The 19,620-nt window shown below is 34.4% G+C and overlaps 1 protein-coding gene across 3 annotated transcripts in view; it reads right to left on the bottom strand.

Moving 5' to 3' along the window:
* Positions 1–1,843: 1,843 nt before the first annotated feature.
* The window catches only part of LOC136037164 (UDP-glucose 4-epimerase-like), a 40,155-nt gene continuing 22,378 nt past the window's right edge, over positions 1,844–19,620 (bottom strand). For all 3 annotated transcript variants that reach the window (XM_065719706.1, XM_065719705.1, XM_065719704.1), the window contains exons 5-9: positions 17,225–17,401; positions 13,988–14,171; positions 10,453–10,541; positions 4,916–5,108; positions 1,844–2,015 (exon numbers count right to left, since the gene is read on the bottom strand). In XM_065719706.1, the coding sequence (XP_065575778.1) occupies positions 1,960–2,015; positions 4,916–5,108; positions 10,453–10,541; positions 13,988–14,171; positions 17,225–17,401 (699 nt within the window). In that variant the 3' untranslated portion in view covers positions 1,844–1,959. The remainder of the gene's footprint in view (positions 2,016–4,915; positions 5,109–10,452; positions 10,542–13,987; positions 14,172–17,224; positions 17,402–19,620) is intronic.

Raw genomic sequence — 19,620 nt, forward strand, 5'->3', positions numbered from 1 at the left:
GTTGGATTTCTTTTGATGAATTTTCACTGGTAGGCGACAGAAAAAGCTAGAAATAGTCCAAAATTTTCAAATGTCTTTTTCTATATCGATATTTGCGTTTCGATATTGATATTTTCCCCATATATCAATATCGACAACTGATATCGCTCAACACTACATACTGATTTTATTTACTGTATGTTAATTAGAGTTGCCACCGTTAGCATTTCCTCACCAGATTCGTTAGTTTTATAGGTATTTCAGTAGCCTTATTGAAATCTAACCTATTTACTTTTTAACTAATTGGGGACCCAATAAGCATCTGGAATTTACACCTGCTAGTTCTTCAACAAACTGAAAACTCCGTTCGGGTTTGTACGTTCAATATTTTTGTTATTCAACATGCTAGAAATTCAATAATGACCAGGGAATTCCAATAAGATCCTAAATTTTTAATTTCAATGGTTTTTAAGCTGTTGAAATCCCCATTTTTTGTTGATAAGCATAACAATTGCTTATTCTTGAATATCAAACAATTTTTTTCTCAGCGTGCTATCACAGACAGTTTTGGTATTTAATGGTATCTAGTACCTGCCTGAATTGAATACTCTTCTTTCCGTTTACTGGACAAAGTGCTGTTTATGTACCATCCAATGTCTTTACAGATATGACCTTTCGACTTTTCATATGCCTGGATTTTCTCATGGGCATGCCAACTTAATATTTAAGTTGGTAAGAAATAACTTAAACTGGTCACTTTTTTCACGGGGGGGGTATGTCAAATAAGAGCAGGTCCTATTCTGGGGCATCATTATTAGAGACCAATGATTTACTGGAAGGGAAAGGATCTACAACGTATTTGAAGTAATGAATAAAAAAAAGAAAAAGGAGAGAATAAACAAAAAAGGCAATTTTTACTGATTCCATTTGACCCTCTGACACCAAGTCCATCTTATGTAATAACTAAATTTTTTGCGTTAGATGAATTTTGAGCTATTGCTTCTAAGCAAGATTGGCAATAGTGCGTTTCACGATCAAACTCTTGAGATTCAACATCAAAAACATAGATTAATACTGTGACATTCTTAAAAACGTTATCACGTTGATACGCAGTCGATGATTTAAAAATAAAGCAGCCAATTTGGTCAATTATTGGCGTCCTAGTCACAGGTTTTAGGTATAAAGTAAAATCCGGGACTCTTAAGCTTTGGGTGACTCCAAAGACCAATGATGGTAAAGTTTCCCTTTATGAAGTAAATGATGTTGCAGATAAAGCCCTATTGAAGGGATGAAAGAAATAATGTCAACACAGAGACTTGCCCATTATCCAAAGGTGTTATGGACAAAAAACCCACTTTTTGACATAAAACTGCATTTTTGTAAAACTGCATTTGAACAAGATGATAATACACTTAAAGGGTGTCTTGGGTAACAGCTGCGTTGGCCTGAGGCGTCTTGGACCTGCAGCGAGTTAATGTTAGAATTAATCATTACCATAAATTGTAATAATATAATCAGGGGCGTAATTCGCTCTATGGAATGGGGAGGCGCAACTGACCCCTTCATACCCAAATTTGCTCCCCCCCAGCTGAAATTCTGTTTCTGCAAAATATCTCTTCAAAACTAAGAAAAGCCTGCATAATTAAAGTATCCAGAGAAACAGGTCAGTTCTCTTTAGTATATCTTTGCCTTTATGGTATGATATGGATCATTTTTCAGTTTTTGTCCTTTTCAATTGATTTGGGAAAATTGACTCCAACTTTGCCCGCGTCCCCGGGATTTTTACGAAATTACACCACTGAATAGTCATTAATCATAATACATAGTAATTAGATCGATCTGCTGATTAAAACTTAATGTGGAATTCATGTAAAAATTTAATAATATTGAAAAAATGGTGACTGACAGTAACCAAAACCGAGTGCACAATTCTTTAATAAAGTAATAAATTAAATCAATATCTTCCAACTAGTATGTCAATTAGTCATGTAAATATCCTTTTGGGTTCATTGTTTGCCATCTCCAGTAGTCACGACCTGAAAAAGGGCATAAATGATTAAGTTCGTTCATTAATCAAATCAAAACATGGTAATGAAATCAGTCTAAGGTCTGCCAAACGCTCAAAGAGGGACCATTGTCAATTGAAACCGATTTTCAAAAAAAAAAAAAAAAAAAAGAACTTGCCAATCTACAATGTCTTTAATAAATGCCAAAAGAAAAAAAAACATTTCAACTTTACATCTTCGCATACATTTTTTTTTCATGCTACTGGAATAAATTGAGAATATCAAAGACTTGGAACGAACTTCACTTTTTCAAGGCTGCAACAAAATGGTTTGCTCCTAGCGCATTTACAGATAAAGTCTTGTTTCAAAGTTGTTCCTATATATTCCTAGTTTATTCTCTCTTTACTCTCTTTTCTTACTCTTTTCTTGTTTTTTTACATCTCTTTTCTTAGTTTACTCTCTTTTAGTCTTAACATGTGACAAGTCACTAAGAACAGAAAAGCTTTCGTTTATTCTAACGTAACGATTCACACTTTGTGGTAACAAGATCTTGCTTAGAGAAATTAATTCCCAGACCACCATAATCTTCATCTCAAATATCCGACAGTTACAGATTTATGTGTCAATGAATGAAAGCCGAAACATGAAACTAGACACCTAAGCATTAAGGAAGGGCCTTGATATCCATACCCATGAAATTCTAATTTTTCCAAATTTCTGGACGCTTTTTATTCAAACTATAAAAACATTTTCCAGAATTTCGACCCTATTCTGTGTGCCTGCTTGCTTGGAACTTATTTTCAAAAAAATAAAAGTTAAAAGAGTAAATTCATATACACAATGGTGACTAGATTAGTAAGACAAAACAAAATATGTTCAAAGATTCAATTACGAATGAAGTATCTCCAAGGCTTTTAAACACAGATAAGGATCAGTGAAATTTCCATTTTCCATTTTACCAGGGCTACCAAGCGTATGTGTTAAGAGTATAACATCTATGCATAGTATAGTTAAGACTGTAGTACGGGTAGGCAAGGATTCCTCTAGGGTTATTAAGAGTAGACTTGGTGTTAAGCAGGGACGTACAATTTCCCCAAGGCTATTCTCATTGTATATTAATGAATTTGAAGAATATTTGATAGGCAGAGGCGCCCCAATAATTAAGCTTTAAAGTGCAAGTGTTATGGCATTATTTTTTGTGGACGACATAGCATTAGTAGCAGAAAGTAAAGAACATTCGCAACAACTGCTAGATCTAGTATCTACCTATTTTAGGAATAAGAAACTAGTATTAAAAGTAAACAAATCGGCGGCTATGGTTTTTAGGAAAAATGGAGAACAGATAGATTCGCAGTGTCAGTTTACACATGAAGGTAGGACGCTAGACCGTGTAGATGAATTTCAGTTCTTAGGTTGTAGGCTATCGTCAGACGGGAAATGGGAGGAAAATCTTAAGATGGTAGAACGTAAGGGAAATAGTAAGTAAAAGTAAAGTCAGTAAGACAACACTAGACCTTTAAGGTCCAAACCGGCGGTGCTGATCTCCGTTTCATGGCCCTTCAGCCAGGAAGTGCAATGGGGGGTTGGGGGCCAACCATCCTGTGCTTTCACACACCCTTACTGCTTACCTTCCCCAGATTTCTCCAGGTACCCATTTAGAGCTAATAAATAGGGAAATATACTACTAGGAAGGTTAAGTAAAAGTAGTACTAAGGAAATTAAGCATGTAAGACTGGTAAAGTATATTTTTAATGCTAGGGATAGATCGGCTTTGCATTATGGGGCAGAGCTTTGGGGGTTTAATAAGGGGTTGAATTTAGAAAGAATGCAGTTGAGGTTTTAAAGTGTATATTAGGCCTTGATAATAAGTTTAATGGGTTAGTGCTGAGAGGGGATATAGGAATAAAGTGTATGAGACAAAGTAGATTATTTAGTAAGGTTAAATATTGGGAAAGGGTGTCATTGATATAAGATAATATCGATGCTTACAAGATAGGAAGAAGGATTCGTGGCCAAATCAGGTGAAGAATATATTAGACCGTGCAGGGCTAGGTAATTGCTGGAATGCGGGAAAGGGGACAGGAGGGATGGTAGGGATGGTGAGGGATGGTAGCTACTAGGCTAGAGTCTCAGGAAGTTCAGGTTTGGCAAGCTGAGAAGGCAATATCACATTCCCTTGGGCTATATGTGGAGTTCAAGGAGAACTGGGGCGAAGAAATTTACCTAGAAATGGGATTGGTTCTGGAAGATTTGAAATGGGCAATGTATGTAAGGGGGAATTTTATGCCTCTTGGAGAACATAGGAAATATCTAGGGAGAAATACACTGAGGGATGGTCCCTACAGTTGCCCTATCTGTGGAGAGATGGATGAGTCTTTGCATCATTTTGTAGGGGAATGTAGGGATTTGAGGGAGTCGGGTTTGGATATAGTTGGTAGGGAGTTCGGGGGGAGAGGTTGAATTTCGGAAATTTTGAGAAGTAGTTGTTACTTAAATATGAATAATATTGGAAAGTTCGCCCGTGTAAGTACGAGGTATCGTGATGATTTTCTGAAATAATTAGTTTTAGTGTCTTTTCAGTCTATGTTTTGTAGCTGTATTTTTTCGCTTGTTTTGTGTGTCACCTTTGCTTAGTTGGCTTAATTGGGCTTTCGTGTGAATAAATCTATCCATCTATCTATCTATCTATCTATAGCACTTATACTCAAATTAACTAGTTTTCTACTATAACTACACTCTGAGAAGACATAAGAAGAAACTCTTTGAAGAAATTGCACAGGAAAACTGCACCGAAACAGAAAAAAAAACTACACCAATGTTCTTCTACAATTTCGACACCCTTTAACTCTTCGTTTATGATAGGTAAACTTTAGTTCCTTTGAAAAATACCATAAATGTAATCATGTGGTTCGAAGGCAAGAAAAACTTACACATGTCCTTAGCGTCGAATCTTGGCTTCCAGCCAAGTTCAGTTTCAGAATCGCTGGCATCACAATAGAGAGCATCCACGTCTCCTTCCCTTCTTGGCAGTATGACGTGAGGAATTTTCACATTGTTGACTTCCTCGAATGCATTTTTAAGCTCTAAAACACTGAGGCCTTTACCAATACCGAGGTTGTATGGCTGCAAAACAAACATGTCTAAAATGGTTTCACTTGTTCTTAGCTTTATTATGCTTTTTAGAAGTAGTACTGAAGGGCAAAACATTTCTGTCATTAAAAAGGCAGCCCGTATTTTACCATCATCAACTATCATAGCTGTGACTGAGAATTTACGCACACCCCGAGATTCCCATGCAAATCCCCTGTCTTGAAAGAAATCTTAAGAATTTAAAGGATAATGATATGCGTTCTTAATACCTCAAGGTCCTTGGAAAGGTCCCAAGGAGTAGGTTTACAAAAAGACTTAAGTGTTAGGATGAAGCTTTAAGGAGATGCTGAGCAAACATTGAAACGCACTATGTGCCCGCTATTTGTCAAAAAGGCGTATCAGCATTATGTTAGGAACAGCTAAGGGTATTGATTTGAAACTTTTGAGCATTTTAATTGGGATGATGAAAAAAGACCGGAGAGCAACCGGCCCTTCCTCACCCATTTGAGACCCCCTCCCTTCAATACGGAACAACATTTTAAGATATAATAGCTCAACCTCAAGCGATGACTGAGCCCATTACAGCCCAGGGGCAAGGGCTATGAATTGTGCAATTCGCCCATTGTCTACACAAAGGACTAAGGTTTATTATTGGAAAAAATTGGAATGTTGGATCCTTGGTTTTTCCGAGAAGACTAAATGGTATTGAGGTCAAATGTCGGGGAATTTTGAGCGGGTGGTTAAATTAAATAAAAGACACTATGTGCATACATGTTATTTAAAGGGCGTATCTCTAATATCTTAGGAACAGCGAAGGGTATTAACTTGAAACTTTGCGGACCACCCCTACTAGTCACAATTGCAAGTAGTCGCAGTCGCAGTAGTAGTCTTTCCAGTTTTCTTGAGTAATGCAGCAATTTTGTTCTTATTTTCCGTTTTTTTTGTTTTTTTTTAATCAAATGAAAGTTCATAAGCCGAACTGTCCAACCATGACAGAAAAAACAACAACGAAGAGAGGTAAAACTCAATGAAAAGACGACAAACGAGACTGTGGCCATTAGAGAGAAACGATGAAAAACTAAAACAACGCGGATACAAACAAGACTAAAACATGCTGGGGACGCCTGTATGCGAACTAGGCGTCCCCAGCACAAGAGAAACAAAGATAAAAAAAACACAAAACTAAAAATCAATAAAATCACCACCAATAATAATAAATACAATTATCACTACTGATCCACGTAGGGAAAAGAAGCTATTAGAGTTACTTTAATGAGAACATCAAAGTAACTGAGGAAAATATTATAAAAATTAAAACTAAGTTAATTATTCTGTTGCGAAATAATCCTCTTGTTAACTATTGTTGAAGCAACTCTTTTTGGTCCATTAGGTAATCTACTGCCCTGGTGGTTATGTAAAATCTTAATTCCCTTATTGACTATTGGTTCATTTTTCAAAAGACAATCATATCGACCGGCTTTCTCCCTATGTCCGATCTCTGTGCAAGAATAATTCCCTGTATGGGGCGATGGTGCCATAATCTTCTTCTTCTTATAAGTTATCTTTCAAGTTTAGTTTTTTTTTCTCTTGTTATTTATGTATTATGTAGGATAAGTGTTTAATTTTTTGGTCGTTTTGTTAATTTCGTTTGCTTTTTCTTTTCTCCATAGGGTTATCTTTGTGGGTTACCAATAAACGATGAACATGATGAATGCGAAACATGAGCGGCGTAATATTTGTAAATATTTCTAGTTATCAATGCAGCTTTACTTCGTCTGTTCTACTGATCTGTTAGTCTATTTTATAATACTATTTTTCTTTGTTATATTAGCTTTGTTGTGCTTGCCATTGTTGAGTTACGTGTACTTTTATTTTTGCTTTGTTTATTAATTTTTTCTATGTACTCCACTGTTTATACTTTTGTATGTTTGTGGGTAATAAATATTAAAATTATTATTATTATAAATTGGGTCAATATTTAAAGTTCCCGCGTCCCTATTTTTTTGAAAGATTAGCAAACATATGTTTTACAATTTCTATAGCCTCCTTCGCCCACTTAGAAAAACCTGTATCATTAGAAATAACCGTAACCTCATTGAGCATCAACCGATGCTCAATAAATCATTCAAGAAATCGTTGGTGAGTTCTACCAATATAAAACTTTCTACAAAAACTAGGAATTTTATACACCCCACTAACTGAATTTCCCCAGGCTAAATTCTTCTCGGAATTAAGAAAACTACCTATTGATCTCACCGACTGGAAACATGTATCAATGTTATGTTTACGCAAAAGTCATTTAAGCATCTCCCCCATAATAGGTACATAAAGCAAAGAAATGGAACTTTTAGACACGTTTAATTCTGAAGACTGCGAAACTCCAATAATCCTATTTATATGTTTAATGCGTCTTTTTTTACTATTTTATCAATGAATTTAATGGGTTAACTATTACAAAATAAAATATCTATCAAATACAACAGTTCAGAATCTTAAAACTTCTGGGAACAAACATCACATCTTGTATCGAATCAAAGTACTTTTGTAATTTAATCCTTAGTATATCTTCGTACTTTTTCAAACTACAGTTCGAATGCATGGAAAGCAAATCAAAACTACAGAGAAGTATTTTTTTCTCAATTTCTTTGAGAAATCAAAGGAGACGGAGAAATCAAAGATCGGTCGAATTTTTTAAATATGATTTTATTACTAAGAAAGGACGCAATTCCACTGACTACCAAAAGTTATGCAAAAATAATTTCAAAGGTGGAGTTAGGAATTATGGCTTCTATTGATAAAGTCGAGGAAACAAAAAACTTTTAATATGAGAAAAAATGAAAATGATATCACAAAAAATGTAATTAAAACACTTCCTGATTTGAAAAAGGATAAGGTATTTACTATTACTAAAGCATATAAAGGCAACGCTGTTGTAATTATGGACACTGATGATTATGATCATAAAATGAATACAATTGTTTCTGATACCATTACTTACAAAAAACTGGATTTTGATCCTACTGATAAATGTGTAAAGTCGATATGAAAGGAATTGGAGTCTCTAAAAAACAATTTACACATTACCCTACAATTTTATAATAAATTTTATCCAAGAAGTTGTTCTGCACCCAAGATCTATGGTCTACCCAAAATTCATAAGACGAGAGTCCCCATCCGTTCCATTGTATCAACTTTCTCGTCACCAATTGCAAAATTAGGAAAGTGGTTGTTTGTGGCATTGCGTCCACTCTTAGGAACACAAAAATTATATTTAAAAAACTCTACTGATCTTACTAATAAGTTGAAAAGTTTCAAATTGGAGGAGAATTCAATACTCTGTAGTTTTAATGTGGTTTCCATGTATTCGAATTACAATGTGAAAAAATACGAAGATATATTACGGATTAAATTACAAAAATACTTTGATTTGATACAAGATGTGACCACGGCTAGTTCGGATATTGAGGTCATTATGAAGTTAATTATCCTTGTAAATGACTATTCTTTTTAATTTGATTTTAGAGGTGAATTTTACAAACAGGTGTTTGGTTTGGCCTATAGTTTGCATACAGGCGAAATATCCGTGTTTATTTTAGCCTTTCATCTTTTCTCTCTACTGGCCGCATCCTCGTTTGTTGTCTATTCATTGAGTTTTACCTTTTTTTTTTTTTTTTTTTTTTTTTTTTTTTTTTTTTTTTTTTTTTTTTTTTTTTTTTTGATCAAAGTACACTGTTGAAAGTATATAAAGTTTTCAGTAGAATTAAATGACACAATACACTTTAGAAGGTTTAATGATAGGGGGAAGCCAGTAGTCTAAATTTTGTTTGTAGTAATTTCTGTTTCATTTAAGTTTAACCCGAGATTTGTTTTAATTTTTACTTTTTTTAGGATTTTTTTTATTGATCTGTCTCTCATCACTATCATATCACTACCTGTTATTTTATTTTTTATGCAAGTATTTTGCTTTAATTGTGGCTAGTTTTAGGTTTCGTTTTTTACAGCAATTTGTGGTCGTTTCAAGTTTGAATTAATATAATACTTTTTTTCTGCTCGTCTTAAGTTTTAGAATGGCTCTTTACTTTTCTTTGAAAAACTTCTTTTCTGGAAGACAACTGATAATAAATTAATAATGTATTGAAAGTTTATGGCTCTTTATTACAGGCAAAGTTAAAACGCTGTCTCTGACGAGTTGGCACTTAACTCGTTTGAAACTAGTTAAGCTAAAACCTAGCTTTTGAAAATTCTTATTGAAAGCAAAAACCTAACTGGTAGGGGGGGGGGGGATGGAACTAATAAAACACAAAAGATATGTAAATTAAATGAGGATGCAGGAAATGACAGAGTGGAAAAAATCTTATACCATAACGTAGTTGCACATACTATACATACATGCTCAGGTATGACTATGTGTTTAGTATTGGGGCCATTGGTGGTTTATTTATGTCATGAGTTGTTTTGTTCAATTGTCACTTTGCTGGGAATTCCTAATTCATAAAGCCAATTGACTAAAAAATAGACCATGAGACTCCCTGATGCATAAGAAAATAAAGAGAAAGAGTATTTGTGTCTGGGGGAGGAGTTTTTTGAATAGTATGGGGGATGTTCTGAGCTCCATTTTCAGTTTTTTATGTTACATGTTGACTTTAAGCTCGATAGTATCATTTTTAAGTCTGTCATTTTTGTATGCTGGAGAAGGTCAGGACGGGGTAGGGTCTGTTTGGGGGGAGGAGTATAAGTAGGAGTATTCTTGCCTGAGCAAGTAATTCATCTAAGAAGTATTTACGAGGCTTTATGGTTCTAGGTTTAGTTTATAGGCAGTAGGTTTCTGGTTCTATCCTGCATATAACCAATTTTTATGTTTCATATTATTTTGAATCTGTGAGTAGAAACAATGATAATCCGAAACAAAAATAGGAGCAGGTCAAGGAAGGACACGAGGAGGCTTGTTTACATTGGGAGAATAGTTAAAATGGTTGTAAAGGTTCACTAATTGGGGGAGTGATAGGAGGCAGTTGATCACCCATCTAGATTTTTCGCCCCTCTCCTTAGATTTAAAAACTACTTATTTAGTATTTTCATTGAAAAATACGCCTTTCTTGGTATATCATTGAAATAACAACATAAATGCCTGCCCCTTAGAGTTTAAGAAACATATTTTACCACCCTTCCCCCACCATATATTTTTGTGGACTGATGCCACCGGAGGGATACACAAAGCACTACAAAATTAGAAAAATCATACTAAAAGTGTATGATAAAGCACTACAAATATTCCTGAACAAAATCGGTAGTTTTGCTTGTTAACACAATCTGACTCACATCTCATTTGGAGTTACGCAGGTATGGTATATATAATAATAGCAACAGGAGTACTTACCTTGAATTTCAAGTGTTCGCTTTCAATTTTCTTAAGTGCCGCTAAATGTCCAGAGCACAAGTCCATTATATGAATATAGTCACGAACACCTTGAATAATGAGCTCAAATTCAAAGGCTTATTAACAAACAGTAGCTCAAACGTCAAGTAATAAAACTACCCAGTCCATCCCTGAACGCCAAATGGTTCCTGTTCCTACTTTCAGACACAACCTTGCCTTCCATTTTCAAAAATAACTAATAAATAGTAATAGCTTATTGCTGCTATCCTCAAGGGAAGTCGCCCGACCAAAAACAGAAAAAATGATAAATACAAACTAATTCTTTATAAAAATATAATACTAACACTATGAAATAGTATAATAGTTATTTTAATAGTAGCCTATAATATAGTAGTTATAAGATAAAGGAAGACCAAAAAAAGGAAAAAATCACCAATCAGCAAAATCATGGCTAAATCTAGTAGGTGCAACTGGGGTTGCACTTTCCCCTCTCTCTGCGAGTGATTAAAGTATAAGCCAGCTTATGCTACAATTTATGATTTATTTATTTTAATTCAGTTGTTGGTTTGTGTCACAGTTTGGAATAAACAAGAAGTATTAACTAGTAATAATAAATGGTAATAATTATCTAGTAGATAATGAACTAGTAATAAATAAGCTACTGGTTTGTGTCCCAGTTTGGAATAAACAAGAATTATTCAAGAACTTTGAACTAAATAAAGACATATAAAAAGGGATTTCACCAACAATTAAAACACAATGAAGGGAGAGGGGATGAATTGTTTACCAGTTTCCCAAGTTTATTTGATCTAAAAAGAGGAGAACGTATTTTGTGAAAAAATTGAACTCCCAAATCCCTTGGGCACCAAATAAGATACAGAATAAAGAATTTTTTAACGAGAAGGAAAAATAAGCACAAAAAAATTAATGAAGAAAAGTGTTGAAAACTATAAAGTTTGATAAATTAAAAAAAAAGTATTAAACCAAACGAAGAAATAATGAGACAACATTCTAATGGTAAGATAAGACTTACTACCTCAAGTTCAAGAAAAATAAAAATAAATGCAAAATTATAGACCCAAACCTATATCTATCTGAACGTGATTAAAGTAACAACAGTTGTCAACATCTACAATGCTTTTGAATCAGTTTTTATTTGAGGTCCCAGTCAAACAGTTTGTCATAACGGCTTGCAAGTAAGGAGTGACTCGGGGTAATAGTAACCAAAACCTAAAAAAGCCATGCTGATTCTGAATGTAAAAAATCATTTTTAAAAAGCTACTGATCAAAACGTTTTGTACGTTTTTAGGCACAAGCCTAAAAAACGTACCTGATTTAAAAAAAGAGAACAAAAGAAAAGGAAAACCCCCTGTAAAAGCCAATTGGTTTTAATGAAAATTATACTATCAAATTTATCATATCAGAGAACCCTATTGTAGAGCTTCCATGTGAAATTTTGTGGGTTTTTTTTTTCAAACATCTCGTGTTGACGAACTTCAAGTAAGAGGGTGGCTTGGCCAAATAGCAAACAAACTCTAAAAAAAGAAAATCTGATAACATTTTTTATAACAATTAACCAACTTTTTAAATAGGCATGTTCTCTGTGGATGCCGGTAGGGGGCGAAGACCCAGGGAGAAAATTAGAAATACCTCCAGTAAAACTTGGTTGAAACAAAGCTTCTGGTGGCACTTACTAGCCCCCCCTCCACCTCCAAGAAATTTACAGGTGAAACTCATGATGCTTCAAAACTATCGCTTTAAACTATGGAAATAATGACTCTAAAAATAATTTTGATTTTCCAACTCTCCTTATAAGTATTTGAGGAATGAATGATTTTTTTTTTCAGGGACGAAAGTATTCTTGAAGGATTAAATCACGAGCATTAAACTTAGACGTACGGAAACAGGATTTGAGGGAGGGAGTAGTAGCCCTCCTCCGAATTTAAGAGAGCTGTGAGTCAAACAGCTCGTAATAACAAACTGTAAACAAAGAGAAACCCTTGTCAATAAAAACCAAAACTCTAAGAGTTTCAAATACAGCATATCTGACACCAAATCTATCGTTCACTCTGACTCGGAATATGCAAAACGTAGTAGTTTCAAAGTTGCTCGTGAAAAGCTGTAAGCACATGAAAATTTGCACAATTTTGGATACAGGAACTAACTCCCTTGAAAAGGGTCGCCATCTTGATGGAAACTACGCAAGGAAAGTCAGCATTTGTGAGAGACCTAAAGCCACTATCTTCAAAATGTGAAATTGTTCCTTCATGGTACGAAATGGATTAATAAATAAAATTGGATATACATATATATGCAAATGATATATTTATATTTTTTCTCCTAAAATAAATATTTTAGGTACTTAGTGTTCATCCAAATCACACCAGATTTAACGGTTTTAGTACTATGGATTGAACTTTGTAGACTGAGCTGTGACTGGGTTTGACTAAACCGACTGCAGACCGAAAAAAAAGGATCTGAATTTTATATTGCCAGTTAAAGGAGTTTGTTTATTTGGTTGTGGTATGAGAATGGTTCTCTAAGATAATTTTTTTCCTTCAATCTATGATTACTTAAGGTGTGTATTTTCCTTATTTTGTTTTTTTATTGTTTGTTTTGTGTTTCTTTGTTTTGTTAGTTTATATGGGTTAATTTTAATTTAACTTTCTTTAATATTATTCACAAGGTTTTTAGGCTTATTTGGCAATGCATAATTGATTTATTTTGCTACAGACGTTCTTACATATGCATAATCAGCTTTATTTACTCGTCTTTTTACTTCTTGTCTCTCTTAAAAAGTTATTCATTTTTTTCTAGCTCTCATTCTCTTTTTGACTCTTCCTTATACAGACGGGGCTAAAAAGCGTAAAGAGCTTAATATGAATCAGGATTGGATTAGCTTTTTGGGCTGTAAACCAAACTAGTCACTGGGGTCTACGTTTATAATAGATTTTGGAGGTGGTTAGAGACAGCGAGAGCCAGGGTAACTTTCAAACCACTGGACAAATATTTCAAAATGACTGACATCCCAAGGAGTACCCCAGGGAAGTGAGAGGTTTTGCTTGTTTTTAGACATTAAAATATATGACTGAAAGGTGACAATTAAAGGCAGGTCATTCAATTTATTTGTCTGGTTGATTTCTTTTAACTTAACGGTTAGAGGACGGGTAAAACTCAGATGGGAAAAAAAATTATTAGACGATGGCTAAACCCTGACTATAGGACTCCACTGATAAGTGAGATTGCCAATTCCAAGTCTAGATTGTAAAATACACCATCCCATGGAGAATTTGAATATTGAAAAAGGTGTCCCGCTGACCACTTGAAACTTGAGTTGGACAATCTTGCTAAAACAATATTTAGGTTTTAGATTTGGCTTTTAGTTTGCAATGTGACAATTCAGTTTTATAAACCTCTTTGTTCCACTGATATTTCTTAATGTTGTTTAAGAATCTTGCTTGCTGGTAGAAATTGGCTTATAAAAATGATGGGAACATCTTTAAAAGAATACATTTAAGTCAGAATGAAGACAAACCTGTTCCATCTACGGTATTATAATCATTCCCATAAACAGTAAGATGCTGCCTCTCTCCTATGGCCACTTGCCCTAAAAAAGGCATGAGATTCGCGTATGCGACTTTTGTTGGGTGTTCTCCAATTATACCACTGTTATGAGCACCAGCTGGGTTGAAATACCGAAGAGCTATTATGTTCCATTCCTAAAAAGAAAAGAAAAGAAAAAATTGTAGGCTAGACTTTTCTTATTTCCTCTCTATTCTTTTTACAAATGATAAAATTCTTGTCATTCTTCAATAAAAGATTTAGGTAAATGTAAGGTAAAAGAGAAACTCTTACAGTCTGAACCGGCAGTGCTAAACTCCGTTTCATGGCCCTTCAGTCAGGAAGTGCAATGGTGGCTGGGACCAATCATCCTGTGCTTTCGCACGTCCTTCCTACTTAACTTCCCCGGATTTCTCCAGGTAACCATTTAGATCTGAATAATACTACTAATAACAATTTATGTTTAACCTACCTTATAAACAAAAGTGAAACTTGAGAAGTATAATAAAAAAAAGAAAAAAAGGAGAATGCACTACATAAGTGGAATACGTGAAAACTAAAAAGCTTTACAAGAGCAGAGTAAGAAAGAAAAAAAATTCATAAACATAAAAGGAAAGAAAAACTCGAGAAAATGAAACAATTTTGAAAAAACGTGGATAAGATAGTAGAACGGACCAAGACTTAACGCAACATAATATCATAATTTAAAACTTAATGTTTGGAATGTTTGCATAATATCTGTGGCTGAATATGACGAAATTAGATCACTATTACGGAAAAATCAGGGCAGATCAAGCAGAATTTAAGACATCGGTAATAGTCAGTCTTGATCCGTCCTAAATAATTTTTATTAACAGTACGGCTAAAATGGGCAAGAACAAGTAAGGAATGGTCACAAAAGCTGGAGTATAGTCAAGATAAAGCTCATTTTCGATAAAGGCTCCGGTTTCTTTTTAACTTCCCTTAGAACTTGAGACTAGGAAGAGCTGAGTGGACTACAAACAGTAAGACAAATAGAATCTAGCTCAAGAGACAAAGTAGATTCTTTCCTCAGATCTTAAAAGTGTCTTAGAAAGCTTCAAAGCGTGTAAGTAATAGTACAATCGTAGTCATGGGGGTTACCAAAGAGGTACTGAGAGGGCAATGGCTCCTTAGGAAGAAGCAAAACAACGAATTGGCTTCATCCTGACAGGAGTGGATCTAAAACAAAATCTTGGGGGATGCCCAATGTGACAAGGGCACCAATGAGCAAAATCCTGGGGGGGGGAGGGCAATGTGACAAAGGTGCCAATAATTGACCAAATTGACAAATTTATTCTAAAAAAGAGTAAATAAAAGAGAAAAAACAGGATAAGAGGGCACCATAAAAATCTTGGGGGAGGGGAGGTCTCCCAGCCACTCTGGATCCGCCAGTTCATCGTGACACCTAAGCCCTTGTTCATTTACCTCTTTCCTTTTATTCTTGGATCTAAATAAGGTCAATTCACTTTGATATAAATATTACTATCTGTTAATTAATATTTCAAGTACTTCAATTTATCACTACTACTACTAATACTACTACTAATAACTCACAGCAGTACCAAGCCGCCAGAGGCCAACACAACTACACAGGCTCCTCCTACATCGCAATCTATTCGAAGCCTTCCCCGTACACCCTCTCAGGAAGTTCCCATTTCCTTGAAATCTTTCTTTATGACATCCTCCTACCCCAGACGAGGGTGACCTGCTTTTTGTTTAGCCAAAAAAGTACAATCTTCGGCAATCTATCATCCCTCATTAGCAGCATGTGCCCCACCTATCTCAACCTTTCTTTCATTACAGCTCTAGAAAGCAGGATTAAACCAAATTTTTCGTACATCGTACTGTTTGAAATACGGTCAGTCATGCTTCAGAGCCATATTTGACCTAAACTCTAATCTTTAATAATCTAATCTTGGTTTGCACATTTATCTTCCTAGTCTTCCAAAATTTTTTACTGTTAAAAAACACCCTGAGCCTTGGCTATTCTACTTCTAACATCTTCACTACTCCCACCGTCTTTGCTAATAATACTACCAAGATAAGTGAAGCTGTCCACCTGATCAATCTTTTCTTTACCCAACGTCACCTTTTAATTTTCACTTATTCCTAGCCTCAAGACTAATTTTCAAACCTATTCTAGCCCTCTGAACTCGAAAAACCTCTAAAAGTTCATTAATGTTGCTCCCATTTTCATCTAGGATGCTTAAATCATCAGTGTAATTTAAATCCAGGAGAGTTTTTCCTCCCCATTTGATTCTGTGGTATCTCATTGCCTTTCCTGTGCTCTTTAAGACATCAAAAATGATCCATATAAAGGGGAATAGAACACAACCCTGCTTATCTCCTGATTTAAAACAAAACCAGCTCCGAACCTCATTTCCTACATTAAACGAGCAGTGTTTTTCTCCTCTTGAATTTTTCCCAATCGCAAAATTTCGAAGTAATGTCCTCGCAGTGAGTCATAGCATAATTTATTTAATCATTTTCATAAATAAAGATGATTAGTTTTCTTGTTCTACGTTACACTTTTGAATTCTTCTACTATTCTAAAACAGTTTGTAAATGAAAAAAAAAATATTTTCAACCCTTATCAATTGTTTTTCAAAATAATTTTTAAAAAGCTCCCTGCTTTTCAGCATCTCAAACTAAAAAAGAGTAGAGAGCTAAAAGAGAGGGAGAGAGAGAAGAGAGAGAGAGAGAGAGAGAGAGAGAGAGAGAGAGAGAGAGAGAGAGAGAGAGAGAGAGAGAGAGAGAGAAAGAGAGAGAGAGAGAGAGAGAGAGAACAGGGAGGGCGTGGCAAAGAGAAAGCTGGGTTTCAACTTAACTTCCAGAAAATTATGTTTTTTTTTGTTTTTACAGGCATCTCAATAATATATTTGAAAATTAAAACCAAGGGATAAACTACAGCAAAGCTTTGTTAAATTCCAAAATAGGATTTGAAATCTTTATGGAAACTAAAAAGTGTATCCAGTGGAGGGGGCTAGCGGGTTTAAACCTCCTACCCCACCGAAGTGTTTGCCTGGGTCGTAAAAACGTAATGTAATGGATACAAACAAATTTTTTATGCGTTTTTGATTTTTTGTGTGTACTTCTCCCCCGAAAAAAATCCTGACGCAAAGCACATCCCAATAAAATCCTGGATACAGCCCTAATGAAAATACACCCAATTGGTAAAATATTTTCTTACCGATTTAGCGTGACTCAAGTCTCGAAGAATACATTCACTTGTATATTTTGTTCTTCCATAGGTGCTTGTTGCATTACCAGTAGGTGACTTTGTTGTTATTGGCAACGTCGCAGGATTTCCATAAACAGAACAAGAGCTGCTAAATACCATTTGATAACAGCCGTATTCTTCCATCACCTAAAATTTTAATTTAGTTACCAAATTCCAGTCCATTGATGTTCATACTTCTATCAATTACTTGCTTGAATCGAAGTTATAGTAACCTATAGATGAAACAGGGGTGGGGAGTTTCTGACACCTGCCCTTTAGCACAAGAATGTTCATCTTTTTTTATTTGAGGAGGGAGACTAAATATTTATAATGGCAGAATAATTAAAATAGAATTATATGTAACCATACTTAAAACATATAATAAATTAAATTACTACTAAAAATAGAAAAAAATTGTAGCATAGAGCAAAATTGTAATACAGGCACAGTATCTTCAACTTCTAAGATATGTCGGAATACATCATGAAATTTTCTTGACATGCCAAAATTCTCACTCTAGATACTCAAAGTGTCACCTGCATGATATTAAAAAGTATCTTATTCTTTATTATTCGCCTTTATAATGCCAAATTTGAGTCTTTCCAAAGTCTAAATTTTGCTTCTTTTGTATATTTTCGTATGGATTGATCCTGTAGGTCTCAATGTTACCGCTGAAGCAATCTGGAGACAGAAAACCCCTCCAAATTTTTGTTTTTGAAACGCACTTGTCTGTGGGAATGTAAGGTGAAGGCTTTTTTCTCATTGCAGCCCATCAAAAATGGGTTTTAACCCTTTGTTAAGTACTACAGATGCGATTATTCTCTTGGCAATTCTAAATAAAATTGTTTAATCGGCTTTTTGATGAGAATTGCTTAGAGAGTAAAGATTGATCTAAAGATTTCTACCAACAAGATAAAATGACAGGTTAGGATTATTTTGCTTGGAGAAGGCTGGGAAGACGTGTCGTGATTAAACAAAGATAATAACTGGTATAGCAATGTGTTTCTTAAAGGAGAAGCTTTACTTTGAACATGACTTGGTGCATGAAGATGAGCATCACAACAAAATCAAGGCAAGTACGTTGCGATGCAGAACTTGAACATTTTCATTAATAATTTTGTCCTTGTTATGTTTTATTGAATGTGAAGTGACTTCAACATTGGAATCAATGCTGGTCCATGATGCTGTTCAGCTCTTAAACTTAACGTCCATCTTGCGTTTAAAAGTTTTTTTTAGCTTCAGTTTTGATTCATTCAATTAAAGTAATGTTTCAAGTATATTTTGATCTATAGCACTTTTGCTGCAACAAACAAAGATTTGACTAGCAACGATTTAATTTACAAACCAAGTAGAAATATATATATATATATATATATATATATATATATATATATATATATATATATATATATATATATATATATATATATATATATATATATATATTATATATATATATATATATATATATATATATATATATATATATATATATATATATATATATATTTTACTTATGAGTCATCCATCGAATATGGCGTACTTCCTCTTCCACGTTGGATGGTACATCTGTCTAAATAGCTATTTAAATACCAGATATTTTGCTCCGGTAACCAAGACTTTATAACAGTTTCTTTTAAATTTTAGAATGTATTGCGGTTACTACTGTAACTGTGATAACCTCTCCTGGATAATGCAAGTGTAACAAAAACTTGAAATCTGTCACAACTATTTCTTCGGCCGCACAGTCCCAAATGCTATCTTTGGTAATCGGATACTCATCAATAGTTTTCTGAGTGGTTAAAATTACCCAATTAGCCTTTTGAACCATCTTATTTTAAATTAATCGCTTTGTGAAACCTATTAAGATAGTTGGTCAGGTTATTTTTCGTTAATCTCAACTAAACATAAAGCGTTTTCACTAATATTCCTGTCTATGACACCATCAGCTACTTCACAATCTATCACAATATATCTATTTCTTCTCCTTCACAATCCACTTTCCTTAAAATTATTCCATCCATCTTCTACATTGTCCCTAAAAAGCTTCTCAAAATTCTCACCTGGAGTCCGCCGACGTCACGTCTTCCCAGAATAAATAAAAAAAGTTTTTTTAACTAAAAGTAAGGAGTTACATTTAAACTTAAACCGAACAGAACGTATTCGAGTATATGAAAGGGCTTGTCCCATCCTATACACCCCGCTCCTTACGCGTTAGTTTTTATTATTTTAAAAAGTAGTGTTGTGAGAAGGAGTCAAACTTTAGCGTAAAGAGCGGGGCTTTGAGGATGGGATAGCCCTTGATGAAAGGGTTGATGTATCTATTGGTATCAAAATTCCTTTTTTAGAGTTTCGGTTACTATTGA

The sequence above is a fragment of the Artemia franciscana genome, chromosome 16 (genome assembly GCF_032884065.1).
Source record: "Artemia franciscana chromosome 16, ASM3288406v1, whole genome shotgun sequence".
In the NCBI taxonomy this organism is placed as follows: domain Eukaryota; kingdom Metazoa; phylum Arthropoda; class Branchiopoda; order Anostraca; family Artemiidae; genus Artemia; species Artemia franciscana.